Source organism: Sphaeramia orbicularis, chromosome 21 (assembly GCF_902148855.1).
Source record: "Sphaeramia orbicularis chromosome 21, fSphaOr1.1, whole genome shotgun sequence".
Lineage (NCBI taxonomy): Eukaryota > Metazoa > Chordata > Actinopteri > Kurtiformes > Apogonidae > Sphaeramia > Sphaeramia orbicularis.
The window spans coordinates 40,553,910-40,581,735 of NC_043977.1; the positions used below are offsets into that span (position 1 = coordinate 40,553,910).

A 27,826-nucleotide genomic window follows, 5' to 3' on the forward strand; every position below is an offset into this window, starting at 1 on the left:
GGGTTGTTATGTCATTAATTTATTGAAATCAGCTCTATAAAATCTTACCTCATTGATTTCAATGCGTCACATTTCTGATCCTGATTCAAATCCTTATGGCAGTATCAGTGACATTTATTACAAGTATTGACTTTTTATACAGTGGTCTTCAAATTATTTCCAAAGCTGTAGTTTTTTGGATATCGACACATTTTATTACTTTCAATAAGGTGGATGAAAGAAGTCTTAAGGGTTTGCATGGTCAGACGATTGTCACCAGTCGACAGAATTCTCATTTGATCTGCAATTGTTTCACTTTTCCATTTTGTATGATGGCAGTATGTCATTGGGTGTTATACCTTAGTTGAATATGTACATTCATTCAAAATTAAATATACACAGCTAATTTGAAATAAGAGCTAAAAACTGGAATATTGTTTCCATGTAAATGTAGTCATTGATATTATCATATTATTCTTGATAATACAGGGGAAAAAAGCACTGATAGTCTTGATGTTTTACTCTGCCTTACCACTTTAACAAGGCCTTATCCTTTGTTCATTGTGCCCTTGGCCATTACTTTTTAGTCCAATGGCCTGAAGGGTCTAATGGACTATTGGTATCAGTTATCGTCTGTCCATCGTCTGTAAACAATTTTTCAAGAATATTCTTCTCCGAAACCAACAGTCAGAATGACTTGATATTTGTTGTGGAACATCTTTGGGGTAAGGTCTACCAAATTTCTTCAAAGAATTGGGAAATACTGATTTTTGAAATTTTTATGAATTTTTGAAATGTTCAAAATCTCTATTGGTTTATAATGGGACACATTTCAAAGTGCTATAACTTTAAAACAGTTGAAGATATTGATATAATTCCTATTGGCAATAGATAGGAAGTCACATATGGGCTTTCATATGGTGCCATGACCTTTGACCTTGAGTGACCTTGAAAGGTCAAATGAATGTCAATTAATGTCTTTAGATATGCTGTTGGACTACAGGACCCTTGGTGCTGTTTTTAAAATTAGTTGTTCATACTCTAGTTGTTTTGCTCTTCTTTTATATTTCCCAACCTTCTCTCACTGCCATGTCATTGCCTCTGTTTCTTATCCTCTTTCTCGCCCTTATTGTCTTCCTCCTCAGGTCACTTTCATTCAATATTTATCTCTGTCTTGTTCCATGTTAGCCCTCACTGTTCTCATTCACTCTTTCTCTCTCTCTCTTCTCTTACTTAGTGTTTTTTCTCCATCGCACCCTCTCAGAATGGCTTATATGGCTCCTTTTCTTCAGGCCTACAGCTCAGTCTCCATGGCCACCACATGGAAAGAACGTTGTCTCAAAATCAGACGATAGATCCTCCCACTTCACAATGAAACATTTAGAAACTTGCAGAATGCATCATCACTCCCTCATGCTTGTTTTACCTCATAGCACCTCTCAGTTACTTTCAGGAAAATTCAAATGGAAAAAAAATCCCAAATAAAAGCACATAAGAAGATCTGAAGGCCAGCTGAATGTTTAAACCTCTGAAAGTTTAATGCTTATTCAGGTCACATTGTGGAGATCTTTTTCCATGCAGTGAGTGGTTTTGAGTCCCATGCATAACCCCAGTTTTTATCATAGTTAAAACTTCAGCCAGCCTTTATTTTTTTGGGGCCCTTTTCAATCAGAGGAATCAAATTTAAGCTCTAGTGATGTACATTCTGCTGAAATGCCTTCTTAGACAGGTGTGTTATTGAGACATGCTAGAAAAAATACCAATGTTTCAAACTGTGCTTAATGAAAAGTGCCCAAAACCGGCTTGAAATGTTTCTAGATAGCGTTGCTTGCAAATGTGTATGCAAATGTCTTGATGAATCCCCTGCACCCTGAGATCATTCAAGCCTTCCACTATAGCTCTGTTAAACAAATTCTGGTCATTTGAGATCTGTGGGATTTGCATTTTGTTGCACTCAATTCCTTATGGTGGTTCTGTTTTGTTGTTGGGTTATGAGTTTTTCTGTGGCGGTTTCCACATACACTTTGAACTGTGTTTTCACTTGAAACAAGAATTATAACGAAATTATTTATAGATTCTTGAAATTTAGTTTTTTGTACAAAAAATTATAATCAGAGTGTCTGGGTCCTTTGAAAAGTTTTGTCTTAAATTAAGGCCTTAATTATCCTTAAAATTGATAATTAATCCTTCAGTCTAGTGTGTAAAGGTCTTAAACTTCCACAGACACAAAAAATGATATTGCTGTGTTTGCTTTGGAAATAATTTGTCAAATTTGTAATTGGTGTTTTGCATTTTAGCATAATGGAGGTCTGAATGAGTGGAGCCACCAACAGTCATTGATGGGTGGAGGGGTTCAAGTATGAGCTTTAGCAACTTATACGTCAGTAGGAGAAACATCAATGGTGGAGAAATGGAAATGTAACATAAGCTATTCTGAGCATGGTAAAAGCTGGTTTAAGGAAATAACTATGGGACCCACTGTGCCTTTTTAGTTTTGTGAATGTAGGTCTCAAATTTGACGCCTTGAAAAATGTCTTAAAATGTTATAAATTTGAGTTCTCCAAACCTTCAGATACCCTGTAGATACCATTTGTTATTTAGACCAAATGGCAGTTAACTCTTACAAAGAGCATCATTAGGCACATCCTTTCACATATCTGTCTGCCTAATGATTGATTGAAGCAATGAGCTGCAGCTCCTTTAATGACTGAACATAGTCAGAACAAAGCACCAGACTCATTAATTGAGGTCAGATTCAGACCCGGAATTAACATGCAGTATTGGTGATTTGGAAGTCCACAAGTGAGGCTATAAGCACATGTTCACACCTAACATTAAAAAATTAAAGTATTTTGATATATGTGTTTTGAGTGACCACTTGAGATCAGATTTCACTTCCCTGCTCTACATTAACATAAGGTCATATCTGTATATTGCCTTAAACCAGTGGTTCTCAGTCTTTTTCTGTCAGGCCCCCCTTTGGAGGATGCAAAATCTTCGGGCCCCCCTCAACCCCAACAACATTGTAACAGTGGTGCAATTATAACTTTTATTGAAAGAAACATCAATATTGTAACAATACTTTTTGCTTTTCCTTGAATAATTTGTTGTGCAAATTAAAAATAACTTGGATTTTTCCTTAAACAATACAAATTAACTCAACAAGACTGCTCCCTGAGACAATATTTTTCCAAATAAAAATAGGAAATGTGCAATTGTCTTACAACTATGACAATGAAGTTACCTTTTTTTTTAGAACAACAAACAAATTTTGGTAACAAAGATGAACATTTTAATAATATCAGTGGCTGCAATGAGCCCATTTCCATTGCACATCTCAGAACATTAAAGTGTAAACTGTACAAACTTTGCAAAGACAGACACGTTGGACATTTTCTTTTACAGTCAAATCCTTGTCCATTCTCCAAACGTGAACTCTTTGTCTAGTCTAGTGACAGGTCACCATGGCAGTAGATTTGTTTGTTGTACGTCCCTAAAATGAGTCCTGAGTGCTCCAATGCTAAAACATTAGTTCCACCTGCTACATGTTTTAACCTGAAGAAAAAATCAAACACCCAGGAGAGATCTCATGCCCCCCTAGCATGCCTTCGCCCCACAGTTTGAGAAACACTACCTCAAACATAACGTGAGATTTCATTTTTTATTCAACATTTATTCATAATTTTTATTCAAGTTGACCTAGAAACGTTTTTTTGCAAATTTAATTTACTATGTAGCTGAATGGCTACAGGCAGCTTTTAAAGCAAAATGCTTTTTTGCATGTCACTCACTGTATGAGGTGTCAATGTTAATTAGTTGATACTTTCCAAATTTTGACTGACAGCTTTGACCAGTATGTTAACTCTAGGTATTATGTTTCTTTACAGAGACATAAACATAACTGGTATAGGATGGTTGTGGTTGCACTCATACAGCACTATATATGTTTAGAACACCCATATCATATCTTCACAGATACCACAGGACATTTTTGTGTTCACACAGCTAAAACAACGTTGACACCACCTCTGTATGAGGTCTGAGTGCATGTTAATGTCCTCAGTGCATCCAGAATGCCTCACACTTTGCATTAGACCTGTCCTCATACAATTCATCTGTCAGTATGCGTGATAATTCCAGGTCTGAGAAATGGTTATTGGTCTCTCTAAGGGACAAGCTGAAATCTGCAAAAAAAAAAAAAAGTCGCTAAATTGGTTGCAAAAATGGCACCCTGAGAGATTACTTGATAGAAAACATACCATGTCAGGCCCTTTGCTGCATAGAATCCTTGTCTTTCTCCTCTTGCAGCTATTAAACTACTGTAATCCCAGAAAATTTGTCATTAAAAAATTGGCCGCTAGGCATTTATTAAAGGGGACTGATAAGACAAGTGAGAAAATCACCAAGGGGAAAACACTGTCACAAGTATTAATGTTGAATTGTGTAAAATCTATAGCCTTCTTCAAAAGGTAAACCTTATAAAACATGCATATATTTATAGTGCAGAATGGTTGCTATAGTAAGAGACTGTTCAAAATAAATAAATAAAAATGTATGCAAATTGGAGAATCTCTGCAGGTTTTTATATGCTCACACATAAAACACTATAGCTGTAGGATTGGCCTTGTTACCAGGATCACAGTGTGCCATAGCTTACTACTGTCACCTAGCAACCACATCCGTCAGTGTTTGTCATCTCGTGATATGTGGATTATTAACATCTCCTCTTTGATTTTATATATGTATAAAAGCAACAGGAATTCCCCTTCACAATGCCTCATTACATACATACACAAACAATTATTAAACATATTTCCTTGATGATCCCTCATTTTTTGCTGATTTATTTCAGTATATCTGTGCTGTAATGTGGTGTTACATGTGATGAATTGAAATACCTGGTTGGTACTGAATGTGCTGTAGTTCACATTGTATTGTAATGCTGAACAACAATGAGTGTCTTGAAGGATGATTTATTATGTTAAGTCTCCCTCAGAGGTATTGTCATTGGTTTCAATAGGCACAACTTATTGAATTTTGCATTTTAGTTTTTTGTAGCTGATTGATTTTGCATTTAGGAAAATGTCTTCACCCCAACAGCAGATTTTATTTTGCTTAAATACAGGACAATTTCAATGCGTTTTAAGAATATCTGGCTTTTTTCTAGAAGGGCTGTTTTTGCAGTGTGTCGCTATACATGTTATATATAGTATCTGCAAACAGATGCCTCCATTTTCTCAATGAGGTGGATTTCACCAGAAAGATTGTTTCAGCTAAATTAGATGTATAAAATATAGTAAGTGTCAATACTTTCAGTCTGAGAATAATGAATAAAGTTTAACCATTAAAAATTTGTCCCCTCTGCATTTTTGTGTTTACAGATCCGCCATGAGGTTAGCTTTAAAACCGTAACCCATAAGATCTGCAGCGACGCCTGTTTCAACGTTTACCGAAGGGCCAACGGGTTGATCATGAACTGCTGCGAGCAGTGTGGTGACTACCTGCCCAGCCGAGCGTCGGCCAACCACTTCCTGCTGGTCGACGGCCAACAAAAACGCTTCTGCTGCCAGAATTGCATCAAGGAGTACAAGCAGGTACTGTACATCCAACCACAGGCTACGGTTCAAACTTGTCACATTGGAACCCCCTAAATGTGATTGATTTATTTTATTTGGCCATTTTATGATTACAGCTCAGCATTGAAAGAAAAGCCATAAATGTCACAGTTGATTATTAATTGAACTGTTATGACCTTGTCACATCCACAGTGTTGAGGGTTGTCCCCTCTAGTATATAATACTTCTACAAATTCTCAATCTCATTTTATGAAATAAATAAAGACATTTAATGGACAAATAATTAATGCTAAGAACTAGAACTCAGTATGTGTCCAAAACTGGAGGCAAAACAAGCCACATTTGTCATGAATAGAAATCACAGCCTTTTTTTGATACTTTAATTCATTTTCCTTAATGGTTTTTATATTTTTATCATAGTCTAAGGAGTATGCAATAGCCTACATACCAGTGATTAACACATCCTCTGTATTAACCTTCAATAATTATGTTACAACTAAATTGTGTTGCTAGGCATCAGAAATCTGAGACTTGGATTGTATTTGTTGCCTGGCAACATCATCTCATTGGACAGTTAAACACCAGGGACCGCAGCTTATTTCACTGATATGAAATTGAACTGTTCAGCTCTTTGTCTTTGTCAGAGCAACAGTGTCACCCAGAGATAGATGTACATTTCTAAAAGTAAAAATTCCCATAGCAGCAAACTAACAGTGCTTATAATACTATTTAGTGCTGTTTAGATCCTGTAGGGTTGCTTGTTTATTTATCTGTTTCTTGTCAGAAGCAGCCTCGTCAGGTTGTTATGAGTTCTCTAATATCCATCTAAACACTTATGTAGAATTCAGCACAGTACTGCATGTATAAGAAGTCATTTTACTCTGGGACTGGTGTTGAAGTTAGGAGTTGGAGTTTTAAGGAATAAGAGACAAATATAAAGTATGGGTTTTTCTTTCTTCTATTATTGCCTCTGTTTCACTGGATTTTACAGGATAAAATTGACAACATTGTCAGTTTAACAGATAATGCAAATTGTCACTTATGTGATAAAAGGACAAAAGATAGGATAAATGAAAAAATGTTTGCTTATTTATTCAAGTGAGACACATTTTTCTGTACACAGGCGATGTGTGCGTTTCTATTTTAATGTTTCTCAAGGTTCCCTCAATAAAATTCAGAACATGCTTTGAACCAATAAAACAATAGGTATCATCTCTTAACAGAACAAATACATGTTCTTTTTGAATGCTTGGATATTTTCTGATTATGCTTTTCTGTCCTTTGGCGTGTGGTGTAATTTATGCAAGTATCTAAGTGCCAACTTCTGGGTCCAACCTGATCTTTTCTGTCTATTTCTGCACTAGGCCCACAGTAAACTTGCAAGCTGCCTGACTTGCAAAACGCTTATCAAAACAGGTGAGGTCCTCCACAGCCTCGGAGCAGGCGGCACAATGGGCTCCTACTGCTCTGTCAACTGTTTGAACAAGGGCAAGCTGGCGTCAACCTCCTTCCACAGTGAGTGCCCAGAACACACAGCAAAAACGGTTAACAGCAGGGTTTTTTTTATCCACTGTATTAATAACAAATGAATACATAATAAGAGTTGTAATTCTGATTGTTGTACACATAATATTTGGAAGTTACTTTTGTATATAGATGCTCTGATAATTACTCCGATATCATTTATTAGCTATGCTCATTGAAGCAAAAAACACAGAGTGCAAAGAGAGAATTAATGCACTTTGCATGAATCTGATGTCTAATATCTGTATGTGCGCAGATGCAGAGCCCACATGTCACTTCTGTAAAAGGAATGCATTGCCGCAGTACCAAGCCACACTGCCAGAGGGAAACATCCTCAACTTCTGCAGCTCACAGTGTGTTACAAAGTTCCAGGTGTGGCTTGATTAACTTTTCAAGCTATAAGATAACAATGCAATTAAAAATTAAAGTGTTTTGTAAAAGTGAATTTGTTTCCATGATGTCTCTGGTTAATATAACAGGCCACATGTGTGGAAAATTTTGGTTTTTAACTATTGGTCTACTCTATGATTAGAATATGACAAATACTTGCACCTATTTTGAAAAATTATTTTTAGTTTATTTTTACTTATGTTTTTTGTTAGTTTTTCAGATATATTGAGAAAGCCCATAATTTATAGAAGCTGAGAAACATTGGATGGAAAACATCATCAAATATAATCCACAAAGCATTACTTATTAAAGGTCCTATATTGTGCAAAGGCATCTTTTCTTGTCCACCTTGAACCATAAGTTTGGGCAAAAAATTGTTTTTGTTTATTACTTGCAAAAATTTCATTTCATTTTACGAAATGATTTCCCAGCTCCTTTCAGTAGTTTTCTTCATGGTTAATTATTATAATCCAATGTGAAGCAGTGGTCAGACTTTTGATTTACTTCTGTTTTCATGGGTTAGTTTTCATTAATTTGATTGAATTATATTGTTGTTTGACCTTCAGTTAATTTTAAAAGTACGAATGAAGTTGTTGCCACCCACAGTTCAGACTGAGGGTTTTTTGCATGGGAGCATAAAAGAAAAATGGATGTGTTTTGGTCATTGTATTTAATAACTTTTGTGGGTATGAGCAAGGACCCAGCTGGTGATTTGCAACCAGATGATACATGCCAAGAGGTTATTTAGAAAGATTAATACTAATTTAAAAAATCACGTACTACTTAAAAAATGTCTTTAGGAAATGTCTATCATGAGGAAAATGTACATCAGCTCAACAGTGTATCCCCACTGTCCCCTACTGTATTTAACAAAGCCATTACACTCTTGAAGAATTGTGAGATGATTGCACCAGTACCTCTAAAACAAGATTTGCAGGTAGCTTGTGTTTCCAGTGTCCTCACTACTGAAGCTGCAATAACTGTTAGAAATAAAACTCAGGTTAACTTTCTTTACATGTTTCCGTTTTCATCTACCAATCCTCATTGAAACAGCAGCTCAAACACAACATAAAACAGCAAAGGCTTCCCCTGTGGAGCCCATGACCTGATTAGTATTTTAGCTCCATGTTGCATACATTTGCATATTAAAGAGAAAACAGATTTTCATGAAACTACTAACAATCAGTCTCTCATTTTAGGCTACACAGCTAATGATATCACCCACATATTAAGACAAATTATAAGCGATGGAGAGGTTTGCAAATGAGTCTAAAAATTGTTACAAATTTACACATTTTTAATATTTCCAGATGCTTGTGACGTGGATTGGATGAAGTCTTGAAAGGTTTTTCATTTTCTATGCGGGATGTTTTCCTTTACAGAATGCTACTCTTCAAACAGCCACCAATGGGCAGACTCCTCTGTCCACTACAGATGACACTGTCCAGCTGAAATGTAACTACTGTCGAGGAGCGTTCAGCCTGAAGCCTGAAATTCTGGAGTGGGAGGTGAGACTGAACAGCGTGACTTCACTGTGCTCGAAAGACCAGAGACTCTTCACTATGAAGAAGTATTACAACTGGTCTTTTGTTATTCACAAATGCTACCTGTGAGATAATAGAACATCTGTTCAAGAGACACCTGAGAAAACTGGAACAAAGAACACAGATTGAAGATATTTACAACTTAGACACCTGAGGAAATTGATAATCAGTAATAATCATGTAAAATACTGATATTGAAAATCAATTACTCCAGGTATTCACTGCAAAATCATCAGTTTTGGGTACTTAAAGAAAGTATATCCATTATAGTAACATAAAAAAAAAAAAGGAAAACAGAGGTTAGCATGACAGTAATGCAAGAGAAATGGGAAGTAAGAAAAGCCTAGATAGATAGTTAGATAGACAGATACTGTAGATAGAGTTCCACATGGATACAGACTGTCTCGATAATATGCATACAAATGTCATGTCGTCATGTGTGTCTATATCTTCAGGAAAAGATGTACCAGTTCTGTAGTAAAACCTGCTGTGAGGACTACAAGAAGCTCCACTGCATTGTAACGTTTTGTGAATACTGTCAGGAGGAAAAGACATTACATGAGACAGTCAAGTTCTCTGGTGTTAAGAGGCCTTTCTGCAGTGAAGGTACTAATCTTATTTCTTCTCTGGGACACTTGATTAATTGCACTATTCTTTTTTTTTTCCATTTTTAAGTGTTGTGGGAGAGTCTGTCTAACAGCAACTGGCTATGATGTGTTATAATTTTTTTGTTCAAGATTTATTCTCTGGCAAATTTTTGTTGTAAGGATATTACTTTATCATCAGTATTTCTACTATTTTGTCTTTCCTCCTCTTCATTTTTCCCTTTTTGTTGACCATTCCCAGGCTGTAAGCTGTTATTTAAGCAGGACTTCATTAAGCGTTTGGGTCTGAAGTGTGTAACCTGTAACCACTGCAGTCAGCTCTGTAAGCGAGGTGTGACTCGGCAGCTGGGTGGCATGACACGGGACTTCTGCGGCGACGCATGTGCTAAAAAATTCCACGACTGGTATTATAAGGTCCGCACAAACTGATCAATTTGTAATGCATGCAACAACATTAGTTAGAAAATGTGTTCTTGTGCTTGTGAATGTCCTGAGAATGTGCGTCTGTGGCCACTAGGCGGCGCGGTGTGACTGCTGTAAGGTACAGGGAAACCTAACAGAGTCTGTGATGTGGAGAGCGGAGATGAAGCATTTCTGTGACCAGCAGTGTCTGCTGAAGTTCTACTGCCAGCAGAATGAGCCCATCATGGTCACACAGAAAGGCCCAGAGAACAGCAGCATTGGTATGAATTGTTTATGTGTGTATGGACAAAGATTACTAATGTCATAGAAGGATAAGATTTGTTTTTGCAAAGTCGAAAGTAAGGAACACAGATTACCTTAATGCAGTTTATAATTTTAGGGGCAACATTTGTTTTGAGGCTAGGTTTTAACATGTTGTATTTAGCTTAAGCCTAGTCTTCAAATGGATTTAAGACCCTGTTTGGACATGTTATCAGTGTGTCATGGATGATCTGATCACAAATGGATTACACCAGGCTTTAGAATATACAGGGGTTGGACAAAATAATGGAAACACCTAACATTGTGGCATCATAGAAGGTGTTTCCATTATTTTGTCCAACTCCTGTATCTCTTCCCTGCTCTATATCCAGTTAAACTTAGACATTATGTCCAGTGGCAGCAATGTACTATGTTCATCAATGCACCTGGATATCATATTCAAACAAATCCTGCTACATCGATATATTGGTGTATTCCTACCAAACCAAATAAAAATAATAGAAAAACTAAGTGATCTGAGGAGGGTGTTTACTGTGTGCTTCCAGAACATACCCTGTCAGTACAAAATCTGTCATCAAACCATTCATTAGATGCATTTCCACAAAGTGTCAGTCGAATTTTGAGTAAACTTTTAAAAAGTTGCTGAATCTAAATGTGATGTATTTGCCTTTCCTTAAACTAGTTGGTGAATAATCTAAGTTCTGTTGTGTCACCAGTAGGTGGCAGTGTAGATTCTTACAAATAACTTGAATAAACAGCAGAAGGAACTTTAACATTCTGTTCTAAGTAAATACAAAGTCACCAAACATACTAAGTAAAATGAATATAGGTGTATGTTTCTTTCTACCTTATCCTCACAGAAACAAAGTAAATGTGACAGATAAATAATAATTGTACTAGTAGCACAATGGTCAGAGAATGAACACGTATGTCTACTAGCTTATGTTACTTTGTGCAACTCTAATTTTCTCATGAGGTATTAACTGTTTCATTTTCCTTCTACAGGGTTGGAAATACAAGGCACTAAACTTGGGGTACGTTATTTTTTATTAGTAAGGTGTCGTACAGAGCTAGAATGACTATTACTTCTGTTCAGTTATTTATTTTTGTATTTTGGCATGCATTTTCTTACATACGTTCCAAACAGAATGACCACAGTATGTCTTTTATACTGTAACTGAATTTACTGAGACCATTATACAACTTTTTATCCCTTTGAACTGCAATGCTGTAGATGGTGAACCAAAGTACTGTAGCATATTCTGGTGGAGGTTTGGTGAGAGACGTCAAGAACAAGGCAGTGCTCTGTAAACCACTGACTCTAACCAAGGCTACCTACTGCAAGCCACACATGCAAAGCAAACCATTACAGACAGGTAAGAACAGTATTCAATTCAAACATCCTCTAAATAATGTGAACCTTTCTTTCGTTTTTTGCACTTTTTTATCTCACTGGCCGATACACCATGAGCTGTTGGTAAGGCGCTGTGTCCAGTGTTGTCTTAGCAATTTCTTCAAACATCTTCTCTGACAAAACTACTGCTTGGATTCATCTCAAATTATATATGTAACTTCCTCGGGACAATGTCTACAAAGTTTGGTCACAGTTATGAGATATTTTGATTTTTTTTTTCTTTATTTTTATTTGTTTTATCAACAGACAATACAATACAGAAACTAGGAGTCACTGATTGAACACAAAATATTTAAATGACTTACAGTAGTAATAATGCATTGTTTTGTTTATAGTCCAGTCATTTTCTCCAGCACTATATGAACATATGTTCCGTGAGCCGTAGGTAATAAGTCAATCTTTCCATAGAGTAGATTTCCTTTATTATAACTAGCCACTGATCCTCATGGGGTGCATCAGTTTTGAGCCAGTTCCCAGATATTTTGATTTTTGACAAATTTTTTGAAATATAAAAAATTTGCCTTTACCTATAATGGGCCATATTGTGATGGAAATAGTTACAGATGTTAATACAGTTGCTATTGAGCACAGATAGGAAGTCATATATGGACTTTCATTTAATTAGTTGAGTTATCCTTCAGTGAATGTACCACCCACTTCTATGGGGAGGTTGATCTCCTGCATCAAGACCACAGGACTCTAGCATAGCACCAACTTTGTAAATTCAATTTGTTATTGATTTTTGATAGACCATGTCGGTGAGCTAAAGGGCCATTGGTCCTATTTTTGTACTCTTTCAGATGCTTAACTTGCAGAAACCAGTTATAAATGCTTGCAGTTTGCAACAATAACCAATATGTGTTTCCTCAGACGCAGATGATGGTGTGAAGAGGGAGTTTATTCCTGTTCCTATACCTGTGCCCGTCTTCATCCCCATGCCCATGAATATGTATTCCCAGGTCACTCCTACACCGATGTCACTGCCTTTACCGGTAAGACTTTACCTGTAGTTGATAAACACACAGAGCTGATCCTTTTCCAAGGGCAAGAACCTGTATTAAAAAGTACTTTCACTGGCCTTCTGCTCTTTCATGTACAAACAGGAAAATGGAACAACTACGTCAACCAAGTTAGATCCCGCTAAATTTTGGTAATCAATTACTGACGAAATGTCACGTCTCATCCCTTGCAGGTTCCTGTGCCTGTGTTTTTACCCACCACCCTGCAGGGAGCAGAGCAGATCGTCCAGACCATTAATGAGCTGAAAAACAAGGTGACCACAGACCCCCTGGAGTCTGATCTGCTGTCCATGTCTGAGATGATCACAGAAGACCAGAAACCAGGTAGATATACTGGGATTTATTTATCTTGGGTATAACAAATTAACACTGAAGTACAAAACAAAATCCTGCAAATATGGTCCTGAATGTCCCAAAAGAAATAGATGATTGATTCTCTCTTTTAAAAGTTTTCACAGCAGTTCAGAAGTTTTAATGTAGCTGTTATAAATATGATCAGTCTGCAATTTGTGTACATCTGGATACATGTTCGAGAACAACCCAACATGAAAAGACATTTGTTTTCTGAAATGTTTCCACCAGGCCATTAATGTGGAGATAATAACCTGCGTTTGTTTTTAAATTAAAAAATTTGTACTAAAGATGAAATATTTTCCATTCAAAATCTGGGTGAACTACTAAGAAAAATGTATCTGTTACTGCGGACAGTGAGAGCCTGCATTGTGTGTTTCAGATGTGAAGTCAGTGAAAATAAAAAGGGAGAGAGGACAGGACAAGTCCAGCAGCAGCAGCAGCAGCTCTGCAGAAGATGAGGAGGAAGCTGAAGATGAGGAGGAAAAGTATGAGCCTGACCTGGATCTGGAGGCAGACTTCCCACAAGGTAAACACAGAGGAGCTAATATCAGTGAGGACCAACTGCTGTCCTAGGGTTAAAACCATATGTTGAAAGTACAGAATGGATATTTGATCATTACAGGATTGATAGTTAAATTAAAATATGTCATTTTACCATGTGCCTTGCATTTTAAATTGTAACTGAGTGTGTTCTCACATCTTGTTGTTTTGCTAAGCGTAGGAGTGTGTAATCAAGTGATCATACTGCAAGACAAGATGGGTGTCTGTCTCTCTCTGCATGCTTTACTTGCACAAATGCAGTTTTCTTTTGTTCAATATTGTGTCACTAGGTCCAATATGTACAGTTATATGATTATAAAATTTTAGTTGATGGAAAGTAATTACTATTGGACTAGTAATATGTAGGGTTAGGAAGGAAAAGAGATATTTATTGTCATGAAACACTGAAAATGGCACTAAACATTTACGTTTCATTGGGTTTTATTCTTTATTTATGCAGAAGTTGCAACAAAATCGGTGATGCTGCTTTCAGTAGACTTTTGTTTAAATGTGGAGTTTATGGTGCTAATTTTCCTTTCATGTGCCTTTAAATCATAACAGAACAAGAAGCTGAAACAAGACCCTTAAAGCTGCAACTGGAGAAAAAAAAAAATAGAAACATGGAATTTAGAATATGGAAGGAAAGGGGTGAAACACTTTTTTTTTGACAACTGCTTTCAGTCCAACATGGTGGAGGTGTAGCTCTGTTGATACACACTGACGTTGCAGTGAATATCTTCTACAAAAAATAGGTGTTATTTCCTGTAAGTATAAGATGTTTTACAGTATCAGAGTTAAGGCGAGAAAGAGTTTAGAGCACAAAGAGAAATCTGCTAATTGAGAATCACTTTCAGTAATGGTAGTAGGTTTGCTGTGGTAGAACAATATATTAACTTTGAGTTCCAGTGAATATAATTTCTACATGGACATTTCTCTTAGTTTCATATGCAATACTATCACATACAATTAATGGCTGGGTTCAGTTCAAGTTATCACAATCAGACCATCTTTGACATAAAAGTGACTTGGATGCCTTTTCAGTCATCTGATTCATACAAAGGGGTCTGAAGGGGGCTTATGACAGTCTGTCTACAACACTGTCTTTCAGTCTGACTCTGAGCAGCTTTCATTCATTCTGTTTAGTGAAGTGTCTCTTATGTAACACTGTGTGACTGCACGGGGGGCTTTTAATGGATCAGTATGGTAATTGAGATTAAAATTCCTCCCTCTGGTTATTTCTGGGTCTGCTTTCATCACCCTTATTGGGACAGGGAGCTTTAGGTTTGACGTCCCAAGGGGCCAAGGGAAGCCATCAAAAACAAAACAAAGGGCACAATGTATAACTTTTTAAATGTCAGTTTTAATTGTTGTGATTATATGTCATTTACTTGAATGTTTTAGCCCCTGAACATTTATAGCCGTAGTTAGATGGACAATTTTTTCTAACCTATTTTGAAGTCATTCTAGAGATTCTAACTTAACTGTTTATATGGACACTTAAGTGATCTATTAAAATGTGTGTTTACATACCTGAAGGAAAAAGATTATTTTGAGATGTGCAAAGTGGTTCTAAATGTTGTGGACTCATCACCTGTTATCCCCACATGCAGATAGAAAATATTAATTCCAAGAGAAACAGTTGGATTAAGCCTTTACATGGTTATTAGGTAGTAATTTTTCCATATTGAACGGATTATCCAAGCTTCACACCACTCCTGTTAACCTGACTGTAAATTCCTTCTGATTGGATCTGTCTGTTGGTTACATGAGGCATTGTCTTTCTAATTCAGCTGTTATTCTCATTATTATTGGAACATTGTGGACCATGTAAATGCAGCTATTACTATCTACGGTTCTAAACTGAACTTTCTTTTTTTTTTTAAGTAGTGTGGTTTTGTAGCCTACTCTGCTCTTATTTTGGACACACTACTTTTTTGAAGTAGTGACAGGAGTTTTCTTAACTTGTTCATTTGTTTCCCTGCTTTGACAGTTTCACCATGTAACAAATGAAAGGGATGTTTGATGATGTTTCTTGTTTTAGCCTCAGAGGAAGTTCCGGTCCCGGAGGGATTGAATGAGGACATGGCCTTTTCTCTACCTCCAGTTCTGGCTGAAGAGAAGGAGGAGCCAGAGCCAGAGCCAGAGCCAGAGCCAAAGCCAGAGCCTCGACCACAGCCACGGAAACAAGTACGCAAACACAAAAGAAGGAAGTCTGTCCAGTCCATGTTATTACATGCAGTGCTAATGGAGGTGTGTTTGTTGCAGGGGAACAAACGGCAGGCAGTAGAGGAGAGTTCACGTCTGGCCTCATCCTCTTCTTCACATCCAGCAGGTAAACTCTCCGAGGGACGTTCACTGCCTCTTAAAACACGCTACGGCATCAATGCTTGGAAACGTTGGGCTCTGTCCCCCGCTGACCAGTCAGATGACACCAAAGTAAAGGATGGATCTAAACTAGGTAAGTGGCTCACTGCAGCACATGCTCAATGAATGAAAATCTAGTTCACAATAGGGTGCGTTCCCTAATGACAGTTGTTTTTGGGTTTTTTTTCAGCTCCTGCTTCCAGATCTAAGAGTAACCTGTTGTCATTGTCTTCAGAGGAGTTGAATGCGGACCTGTCCCGGTTTGTCAGGGAGGTCTGCAGGCCCAGTGGGGAGCGCTACTCCCCAGACAGCATCCTCTACCTCTGTCTGGGGATTCAGCAGGTTGGTAGCTCCCCTCTAGCACTACATCTGATATCTAAAACAAAAAACAGAAACTCAATGCTGCAGTGGTTGATTGTTTTTTAGTGTCATTTGGAAGTTTTGGCCTGTCATTGGTGTTTTTATTTTCCTAATATCCGATTTATGCAGACTCTACTCTGTGGTTCAACACACAAGCTTGGAAAAGCGGTTTTATTTTTCCCACATCAGTGTAGAAAAGCTCATCAAACAGCATCTGGTCATCTGTATTCATATGTAGGTTTTGTCTTTTGACTTGGATGGAGAGGAGGGAGTGGCAGAAGGAAGATGTATATTGTAACTCTGGAATTTAGTTTTTCACCCCTGATTTTGGTTCCTGAAGCTGTAATTATAAAATAGCATTCACTATGGACACAGATTTGATCCAACACATAGTTTTTCCACCAAAGCTTCTGCAAGTATAAATGTTGAAAAAAAATATATATATATAATTATAATTTCTCACTTGGAAAATTCTGAATAAACAAGAATTAAGGAGATCATACTGTGATTATAACTGTTCAAATTATTTCTGTTTTTATCCCCAAACATTTGTCCATTTATTTATTAAACTTTTCTCTTTTCTAAACTAAATTTCTGTTCAGCTCTGATTAACTGGGAAGTGTTGATTTCTTCCCATTTGTTTCAAATAATTTAAAATAACTGAAATTTTATTTTTCAGGAGTTGAGGGAGTGATAAGTCTAAGATGCATGTTTCTTAGACTGCACTAAATTACTATAGAATCTTTTTTCTACCAAAATCACACACTGTCACTTTTCTTTTCTCTCTGGTTAAAATTCCCTCTGACCACATGAAGGTAGGAACTGAAGTTGTGGGGTGTGTTTCCAGTAGGACAGATATTAGTGAAGCGCAGTCCCACATGCTCCCACATGTGAGCAGTAGTTGAGCAGTAGTTGAGCAGCATGGCTACAGAGTGGAGCACAGGAGTCGCCAGAGTCCTCTGGAGTGAGAGTTTTCTGACAGAAATGTGTAAGGATTCATTTGTTTTACACAGGATTTTAGGTTTAAAATATTTAGGTTTATGTCATCCTTCATCTGACACATTTTCCTGAGACATCCAACAGTGTCTGGAGGCTTTATGCTGCTCGAGGCCTTGTGCATTTTGCAGCTACACATGTTTAGCCTATTGTTGCAGAATTCTGATTTTATATCTTGTGTTTTGTTGCTCTCTTTTAGCAAACAATTTCTAATTTAGATAATTTAGGTTTGCGGATTAGTGTCCAGTGATTATAATCTTTTGCTGTTCACATCCTGAGAAACAGTGCTGATCATTTGAATATGAGGACACTAAGTTTGGACCTTTTGTTACCAAACACTGCCTCTATTTTGTTTGTTGTTTTTAAGTGTTAATTTGTGTATGTTTTTTTTTTTTTTTTTTTTTTAAGTATCTCCATGCCAAAGGCAGAAAGGATGACCTCTTCAGTGACCCCTGCTATCAGCAGTTTGGAGAGGAGCTGAATAAAGTCCTGAAGGACTGGCAGCCCAGTGTGCTTCCTGATGGTGAGTACACGCTGAGGTATTAACCAGTTATTTTACATTTTATTAGATGCACTTCAGTAATTTTCCACAAATGAAAATGTAAAAAAACAAAAAAAAAAGCAACCTGGTGTTGTTCTGTATGGTCGGCAGTGTCCAATGATTATAACTCTTCTGCTGTTCACATCCTGACACATTGTGATTGCACTATAATGAAATATGAGGACACTGCCAACAGCACTAATGAACAGCTGGCCTTTGCTTTCCTGTTTTCACAGTAACCAGAGTAGCTTTAAAGATATGCTAATGATATTTTACATCTACATATATTTTGAGTGTATGTCAACAGTAGTAGAAACATGATGAAAGAAAGTCTGTGACAGCAAAAACTAATGAAATGACAACACATAGGTGCAAAAATAATTTTCCTTGAGTAAAACTGTCTTAAAAAAATGAAATCAAAGCAAATGTCCTCCAGTAAAAACTAATTAAAATAAAGTAGAATTACAGAAAAAAATTAAAAGTTTGCCATCTTCTTTCTTACATAAGCCTAGTATTTTAGGTTGTGAAGTGTTTTAACTGCATGTTTTACACCAACAGATGACACCATGTCACACATTTGTGGTGTTGAGACTGGCACCATGGTAGCAAGAGTCAAGAGACAGGACCATTAGGGATCAGTTTGACTAAGACTGTCTTAGATTTAAAGTAAAAAGTGCCTTTTATAGACAAAGATGATGAAATATGTGGAACATTTCCTAAGGAGCAAAGCTCACAGTCCATTTGAACAGCTTGTACAAGAATGATGACCCTGCTTAGCTTGACAACAGATGCAGATCTTTAAAGTGTGAGGATTTTTTTTTCTCGTTGAATTTCACCCCTGACAAATAAACCATAAGACAAAAAATACTAAAACCAATGTTTATACTAATATAAACTAATGCTGAGCGTGGTGTAAACACTAATTACAACTAAACTGATAAAAATGTCAAAATTAAAACTAGTGAAAAACTATTATAACTTCGATTGCAACACATTCACATACAGTCAATTCGAACAGTACTCATTGTGGTGACTGGAAGTCACATAAGGGGTTTTTAGGAGTAATTTTTAAAGTGAAATAGATAAACTGAGGTACATGTAGCCTTAAAATAAACAAATGGGGCCCTAGTTCAAGACATAAATGAGTGTCCTCTCAGCCTTTTCAGGTTTTCAATGGTAGTGCTGCTGTGTTTCCCAGAACACACATTAATGCTTTTGTTGGTCTCCTCAGGCTCTTTGTGGGGTCGTGTGGAGGAGCAGAGTCTGTGGAGCAGCCAGCAGCTCGGGGAGCAGAGTCCTGCCGCTCTGCTGCGCTCGTTGGTCTACCTGAATACCAAATACTTTGGTCTACGCACCGTGGAGCAGCACCTCCGCCTCTCTTTCGGCAACGTCTATGGCCCGGACACTGTCCATCCCGTCACCAAGGAGACCACAGTCTGCATCCGCGTGCCTTCCATCTCTCAGGATCATCACGGTGAGGCATCCTCCTGTTCAGAGTAGTATATTTTATCAGTTTGCTCATGTGAGTCAGTGTTGTATTTGCATAAAAGTTTTTTTTTTATTATGTGACAGATTAAAAGGTGCAAAGGTTGTAGCCTTTTAGATTATTACCCCAAATGTGGATGTGAGCAGTACAAACATTAAAACCTACAGTTGTGAATAGAATAGAATAGTCTTTATTGTCATTGTAACATGAAAAATGTACAACGAAATTAAAAAAGTGTCAACCAGTCAGTGCATAATAAAAACAACAGACACAAACATCACAATAGTAAATAAACAAATATAAAAACAAACAAACCTACACAGCCATTCATTCAATCATTGCATGATCTCCATCACTGTATATATGTGTTGTTAAACATTGCTTTTTATGGCATTGAGGGTGGTTACTGCTGTTGGATAAAAACTGTTTTTGAGTCTGTTCGTGATTTGATTGTCCTTTATCGTCTGCCTGATGGCAGCAATTGGAATATGTGTTTAAAGAAGGAGTAAACCCCTGGAAACAAATGCCACAGATGAGCTGTTAACATATGAGCATGACTCTTGAGTCTTCAGTTTACCTCACGTTGCTATATTTCCACTTTGATGTGCATCAGTGAAAACAGAGTCCAGGAAAAGGAAGAGAAAGTTGGAGGACGGCAATCAGGACTATGAAGAAGACAGCTCAGGAGGTTCAACTGTACGCTGCCCAGTCAAGAAGCACGAGTGCCACTTGTATGAGCTCTACAGATCAAAGTGGTGGGTTTGATTAAATGTACTGTCCAAATTACTCTTTATTTGTGACACTCACTTTGTCTAATGTGTCATTGTCACAAGAGGAGGTAGCATTCTTCTCAGGTTCACATAAAAGCAGTAGTTATCATATTGACCTGATGAATGAAGTCCAGTAATTGTAAGTAAGTAATTGTTATTTAATGTTTTTGTTTCACATTTACTACAGAACTTTAGTGGTCAACTGTTTGTTGAAAGATCTTTTAGAGCAGAGCAACTGAAAGTATAATGTTGCTTAAAAAAACTCCAACAATTTAATATTAAATGATTGATGACAAATTTTTTCAACTTAAATGAAAATGAAACAACTGCTTCAACCTATTGTCAATAAAGTGTAACAGTCTGCAACATGTCCTTGTGTCTGAATGCCACTAATCACTCCAAATCAAAAAATATATTTACATAGAGGTTGTAAAATGGTGATTTAAAATAAAACGGGTATCAAAACTTTCTTTTGTTAAATGACTATTGGAACATCTTGTTTCATTTGCAGTGTAGAGGTAGATATTTCCAGTTGCTGTTCATTTCTTATTTTTCCTGCCCTGTTGAGTCCCGTGATTAGAACTTGTTGCTGTTCACATCCTGAACTACAGTGTTGATGATTCAAAGATGAGGACTCCAGCTGCATCTCTGCATTAAGAAAAAATCCTGAATACTGCTCTCTAACTTTACCATCTTCTCCCTCTTCCCCCTTATTTTGTCCTTTTCTTCCCCATCACTGCCTTTTCACTCTTCCTTTTTTGTCTCTCCTCCTGTCTTTGTCAACCTTCATCCCATCTCTCCTCCTTGTAGCCCAGCGTCGTTGCAGGAGCGTCTGGACGTCTTCTACATTCAGCCGGATCCGACTTGCAGCCCCGACAGCCCACTGTGGTTCAGCTCAGCGCCGCTGGAGAAGCAAATCCTGGAGAGCCTCCTCATCAGAGTCCTCCTGGTCAGGGACATACACACAGACACCAAACACCTGGAGGAAGACGAGGAGGAAGAGGACAAAGGGGAACAAGTGGAAGGAGAGTAGCGAACGCCTAGACCTCAGTAGGTAGAACCTGAACAGTCAAAAATGGAAGAGGAGGAGGATGATGGCTACTAGTGTATACACTCTTCCCCTTAACAGTTGTCTGAACTTCCTGCCTCTCTTCACTTAAACGCTGCATCCTCCTGGTGAGGGAAGTCCACTACACAAACCTGAGGACCGTGACGGCGGAGAAGGAGAGCAGCCACATCATGTACTTAGATAAATCCTCACAAGGCGGAAGGAGTATGAAGGAACAGCAACGAGAACCTGTCTTAAATCAGAAAAGGCAGACGAGTTGAGGGAAAAGTGAATCAGAAGCAGCATATTGACAGTTTGATGTTAGGGCGTGCTTTCCTGCATTATGAACAGTTCTTACAGCGTCTATATTGTTTGTAGTGTTCAAATATCAGGTTAAAAATATGAGGACTTAAAGAAAATCTGAATAATGCTTGAACAGACATTATCTGAAGCCTCGAGTGGAGCTTCAGTGATGGTACAGAACACACACAGGTGAAGAGGATGTCACAGAGGTATTTTCTCTTTCTGTGCTCTTTACTGTCAAGGTTTGGGAGAAAAAGATTTTTTTTTTCTTTTGTCGACACAAACGTGAGCACCACATTGGTCCTGTTCACACCTGGTAATAAACCACTTTGGGTGATCCGATCAGGGTGGATGCAGGTGGTCTGGGTTGCATATGATCACATTTTTTAGCAGCATGAATGTGTCTAAGTGGAGAATATTGACAGGGGAATATATCATACTACTTGGTCCTGCAGTAGACTCGTGCCAAATCTCAGTAGTTGTATGTGGACATGGAGGTTGATGTCCATTTTGTGCGTTTAAATGGCACTAAGCCAAGACTCGGTGTATTTTTTGTATATTGTTTCATCTTGGTTGTCAGATTCTGTGAAACTGACACCTCAGTGCAACCCTTTGCCTTTTTTCCCAGTTGCGCAGACATTAAGGTTTATTAAGTAGATGATTACCATGTATGGTACCAAGTACACCTCCAAGAATCTCTCGTGAGTTACACAGATTCCCAGCTGACATCCTCTGCATAAACAAAGTGCAGACTACACACCAGCTGCGTCGTATTAAAGTGACACCAGGCAGAAGCAGCATGACGTCCAGACAGCCATATTACTAGTGTGTGAAACGTCTTGGATCATTTGTCTGCACCAATCTGATTTCTTTCATTATCTGGCAGAAGAGGCACTGGATGTGCATCACTGCCTCCTACTGTTAAAATGACAGCATTGAAGGCGTTTGAGAACTGAAGTGATGTATACGGTGGCCCTGAAGGGCAAAGCACGATGACAAATTGCAAAGCACATAAGAAAAAAATCACACACAGGAAAGAGAAAATCACACAAGTAAAAAACACAAGAAAAAACACACAAGAAAAAGAAAATCACACGAAAAAGGAAAAAAACACTCGAAATAGAAAATCACACAAGATAAAGCAAATCATGCAAGGCATAAGTATGCTCTGCATCAAAATAATCCCTTTTCTGGTAGGACCTTTTTCTTTGCATGATTTTCTTGTGTTTTTTTTTTTTTTCTTGCGTGCTTTGTGGTTTGTTGTAGTTTGCCCTTCAGGGCCACCGTACATGTATGTGTTAATGTGCATATAGAACGGGGAAATGACGTGATCGCATGCAGCCACTCGACTCAGTTAAAGCCAGATGTGAACAGGACCTGAGACGTGGCTTAGACCAACTGTATTTGCATAGTCACATGATGTTCTTAGGCCCTGCACATTAAATCAGACTCATATGTTAGGTTTTTTTTACATCAGCATAGAAAGAAATGTATGGGACTGTGGCCTGTGAACCTGTAGAGGCTCAACAGTAATTCTACAGATAGTCACTCTACCATCATAATTATCAAATTTAAAGGAAAATTTCTGTACAATTTCTTTTTTGAGATTTAACATTTCATCTTCTTGACTTCGATTGTCCATTTGGAAATTTTGAAGCTAACCACAAAATGCAAGAATTTCCAAAAGGATAATACTCAACAAAAGGTCATCATCTTTTGAAACTCACCTACAGATTTCTTTTTGATTCTCATCTTTCCCTTTCACAGTCACCTTAGTACTCTTCATCAGCTCTAAGTGACTTTGGCTGGAAACGCATTAGTCTTTCTATGTTGATGTAAACCTATTGAAATTAAAGTGAGGGCGTTGCGCTGTAATGCATTATCCATTATTTTAAAGGTAATGTGCTGAAAAACAGAACCTAAGGACAACCATGGGACTGTTCTAATACTTAAGGTCTGGTGTGAAAACACAACAGTGACATGTTTTCTGCTAGGTCATATAAATTCAGTTTTTCCTGCTTGTAGTTCCTGTTGAAAGCCCGTAGGTGGCTGTTTTGGACCAACACTTGTATCAGATTTGTCAGTAATGGAAAGATTAACTAGCATCAATGTAATATGAAGTTCATATTTGTAAACCCTGGAAAACATGGCCAGAATGAACTATATGATTTATTTTTGACTAAATAGGCAACATTAAAGTAAAACGGCATCTTTAGGTATAAAATAAGCGACTATTAAAACCTCTCTATTAAAGACTCTCTTCAAGATGGCGGACTTCACCAGTGTCTAATGAGCAGCCTCCTCCTCCTCCTCTGTTTGACCCACTTTAACCTTAAACCGGCTGCTTTTATTTCTTCCCATCTTGTCAGCACTGCTCTCAGGCCAAAACCACAGCATCACAGAGGACTCGAGCTCAGAACGGAGCCGGGACAGTCAAAAGCAGAGGACGCAACTCTGTCTCAAACAGACTCGTCACACTGGCACAATGGGAAAAGACGAGCCACCGACAACGCTGCGTTATTTTCTACGACATGAGGGGAACCTTCATTCACGCGATGTAGCATTATTGTGGATACTAAGCCCAGATTGGGTTGCTTTGAAGTGTAAATATCCGAAACGAGGCGATTGTTGGAGACGACAGAGGGACCCTGTGTGGTTCAGAGTCGAGGAAACACCCGCCTCCGCCTTTTAAAAAGACTGATTATTTATTTCTCTTTTATTAGTTTGACTGTATCCGCTTTATGTTGATTTGGGATTTTTATGGGTGCCATTTCCTTCTTTATTGACAACCTGCTGCAGTCCTGCGCCTTCGCCTCTTTCTTGTCCAATACAGGAACTCAACATGAAGGACATTTGACACTTTTCAACTTTTCTGCTTCGGTCTGTGCTTTTTCCAGTGTTTTTGAGTTAGTCTATAATTATTGATTTAGTCAGAAAGCTGAGTACTTACAAACAAGTGCTCTTTTATTTTTCTCGAGTGTTTGAGCTTCTCTTGTAAATCTGTTCAGTCGTCAAATATTTTGTTCCTAAGTTTACACCATCAGCTGTTAAATCCTCACCTGTGTTTGTCATTAATGTTATCTACCCTTTTTTTTTTTTTTTACATCAATATTGCATTTATTTTGTTGAATTTCTTTTCTTTTTATTTTAATAAAGTCCAGAAAATTGTTACCCTGTTAAAACGATGTGGAAGGTGTTTGAGGACCTCTCCCCACTTTTCCCCTGATCCTCTTGACTTAAATGTATGCAGAATTTGGATATCGGATAAATCTCGGGTGATCGAATCCCATCAAAATATGGTCATGTTACCAATCCTGATTTCATTTAGTCCTGATGTAATTCACGTTATCTGGAATTTCCACTTCCTCCTGCTGCTACTGAAAATAAAATGAATAACTCATTCATTGCACTTATTTTGTTGATTTAATGTCTTGAAAGCCAACAAAATAAGTATTAAATGAAACTTCAACAACATTTCAAAATGAGTTTTCTTTGTTGTCATGTACCCCCTTCATGATGTGGGACAGTTGATCACCCTAGATGAATCTGGCATTGCTCAAAACATAAGAAATCCAGATGATTTGATCCTGTATCCAGTTGTGATCTCAAACCTGTCATAGATAAACATCCGTTTGTGTTGTTTTCTTCTCCTGACTGAAGTAGATGCTAAACTCAGTCCCATGTGACACTTTAGGGTTAGTATGACCCATGGAGCAGGTGTCCCTCTAATTTCACTAACCTTAGAAAAGTGAAGATCCACAGAAGTGGAACAGGTTAAAGTTTCCCTGGTGAACCCAAACCGGATCCTGTCTGACTTTCCTGCTGGACTCTGAGGCAGCGGCTTCAGTCGACGCTGTGGCTGGCTTTAACGCCTAAAGTGAATGTGCCTATCTGTATATACTGAAAGTGAGTGACTGTGACTTGAGTCTGATGCTATGTGTGTGGGCTGTTCTGCTGATACGGTCATATTAAATAAATGATTTCATTTTGTAACCCGACTCCTTTATGACTCTGTTTTAGGCTGAGGCCCTGGGGTTTATTGAGTAGGTCTAAGGCAGGGGTGTCTAACTCAGATCCTCGAGGGCCGGTATCCTGCATGCTTTAGATGTTTCCCTCTTCCATCACACCTGGAAGCCATTACATCGTTATCAGGCTTCTGCAGAGCATGATAATGAGCTGATCATTAATTGAACCAGGTGTGGAAGGAAGAGGGAAATATCTAAAACATGCAGGATACCGGCCCTCGAGGACCGGAGTTTGACACCTGTGGTCTAAGGGATAGTGATGAACGATCAAGAAGTGTCAAGTGGTCTTTTGTTTATCCAGAGGAATCATGATATTTCTGGAAAGACAAGTTGCAAACAAATTTCCTTTTACCTCCATGAAATATACGCAACTTCATATATGGACGCAAAAGATCAGCCATTCTTTCAGTTACCAAATGTTTGACTGATAAAATAAATTTTCTTGTAACTGGTTCCTTTACCTCAATTTGAGAAAAGAAAAATCTTTTTTTTTTTTAACATCACTTGAAAATTGAAAATAACTTGATAATTATACAGAAGTTGCAGCCCATAAGGCAGTGGTTCCCAACTTTTTTTGGCTCATGACCACATTTTAACATCACAATTTCCTGGCAGCCCCAGACATTCAAAATGGAGACTTTTTGTTTTTTTGCTAAAATTAATTTGTTTTTGATTGTGTAATAGCTTACTATACTATGTTGCAAATAAACGTTAATTTTAGACGACAGTCTAAATAATGTATATTATTATGGACGGAGACAGAAAAGCCAGGTGGAGATTACTGCACAAAGAGAATTTGATTTTCCTTGGTCAGGATATGTACAGTCAGTCCAGCTTGGATTTACAAGGCTGACAATTAATACTGAACAAACAAGAACTCAAACTATGAATTATGAAAGAGCTGTAGCATCTGAAACTGACCACAATGAACATTTGAAAGATAAACAGTAACACAGTGCTTCAGCTTCACAGTTTGTTCTTTATGTATTGGGATTGTCTCTCTCAACTCACCATATACTGTATTGTTTATTAGTAAGTTTTTTTTCTGTTTTTTTTTTTTGTTTGTTTTGTTTTTTTATCAATTACTAGACGTTTGAAGCGACCCCATTTCAATTCTAGGTGACCCCACGTGGGGTCCTGACCCCAAGGTTGAAAAACACTGCTATTAGGTCTGATGACTGTCAGGTGTGAATCCATAACTAAGGCCCTTTGCGATGCTCACAATGTCACTCTTGACTGCACAATTATGATTCACTGCTCTTATTTTATTTTAATGTGGCCTGTGTCAGACTCCGGTGTGAAGTGATCACAGTCATCTGCACAAACTCAGTAGAGAAAGAAGTATTCACATAATTTTCCATCAGCAAAAGTAAAAGTGCATTCAAAAGTTTACATTTAATCTCAAATATTATGTATTATTCGTATTCATTGTGCTGTAAAATGTCCCCATCATTGTCTTACATATCATAATTTGGATTCACTTTACTGCTGCATTAATGTGTTTGATGCATTTGAACAACTTTACAGTATGTAGTTTTGTCCATCCAGTGTAGAGTTGTGATGAATCTCCATTTAAAGTGATAAAGTCCCATGAACTCTGATCTGTCTGTTCAGACTGAGATGACACTGAAAAAGGTCAAATCTGTACCTGCTTCATGATCACATTTGGAAGTGGCTCAGATCAGAATTAAAAATAAGACTCTGTTTGGTTTATGTTGTTAATCATGTCGTGAAAAAGGCACATCGGAGTTGCAAATGCATGAAAAGACAAAATTCACACCAGTTTTGCTTTGCAGTGTGAAGACATAAGTGTGTTGAACCCATAAAGACCCAGCGCTACTTTTGTGTCAGTTACCAAATGAAATTTTCTCTATATCTAACCTTTCTTAAGTGACTTATCACCATTTATTGTAATATTATCTTCTGTATTTTGTATTTTATCAGTAAAAATCAGGTATTGTCCTGTATTTAAGTTAGTGATCATGTAGATGTTGATAAAAGTTCAGATTACAGTTGAAGGTTATCATCTCAAAGACAGAGAGAACTGCAGGAAAAGTGACTTATGTCATTAGCTGAACATAAACAGAGTATTTCCATCCACTGTCATTGATCCAACTCCATGGGTTTTTCTGGTGAATCAGTGTTGTAGAACAGGGGTGTCAAACTCATTTTCTTTCTTATCAATTTGATTTCCAGTGGGCCGGACCAGTAAAATAATAACATAATAACCTATAAATAATGACAACTGCAAAAAACAACATTGAATGATGAAACTATTTTCATTTTAAACACTATCCAAAACAA

At 37.6% G+C, this 27,826-nt stretch overlaps 1 protein-coding gene across 3 annotated transcripts in view; it reads left to right on the top strand.

Annotated features, from left to right (window-relative positions):
* zmym2 (zinc finger, MYM-type 2) overlaps positions 1-25,490 on the top strand; it is a 43,923-nt gene extending 18,433 nt beyond the window's left edge. For 2 of the 3 annotated variants that reach the window (XM_030124632.1, XM_030124633.1), the window contains exons 7-25: positions 5,361-5,573; positions 6,920-7,070; positions 7,336-7,451; positions 8,852-8,977; positions 9,469-9,619; positions 9,860-10,032; positions 10,136-10,301; positions 11,308-11,336; positions 11,537-11,678; positions 12,587-12,708; positions 12,909-13,059; positions 13,469-13,615; positions 15,671-15,816; positions 15,895-16,087; positions 16,184-16,335; positions 17,758-17,872; positions 19,122-19,364; positions 19,990-20,131; positions 20,957-25,490. In XM_030124632.1, the coding sequence (XP_029980492.1) occupies positions 5,361-5,573; positions 6,920-7,070; positions 7,336-7,451; positions 8,852-8,977; positions 9,469-9,619; positions 9,860-10,032; positions 10,136-10,301; positions 11,308-11,336; positions 11,537-11,678; positions 12,587-12,708; positions 12,909-13,059; positions 13,469-13,615; positions 15,671-15,816; positions 15,895-16,087; positions 16,184-16,335; positions 17,758-17,872; positions 19,122-19,364; positions 19,990-20,131; positions 20,957-21,179 (2,901 nt within the window). In that variant the 3' untranslated portion in view covers positions 21,180-25,490. The remainder of the gene's footprint in view (positions 1-5,360; positions 5,574-6,919; positions 7,071-7,335; positions 7,452-8,851; positions 8,978-9,468; positions 9,620-9,859; positions 10,033-10,135; positions 10,302-11,307; positions 11,337-11,536; positions 11,679-12,586; positions 12,709-12,908; positions 13,060-13,468; positions 13,616-15,670; positions 15,817-15,894; positions 16,088-16,183; positions 16,336-17,757; positions 17,873-19,121; positions 19,365-19,989; positions 20,132-20,956) is intronic. The other variant, XR_003934315.1, reaches the window with a different exon arrangement.
* The last annotated feature ends 2,336 nt before the right edge of the window (positions 25,491-27,826 follow it).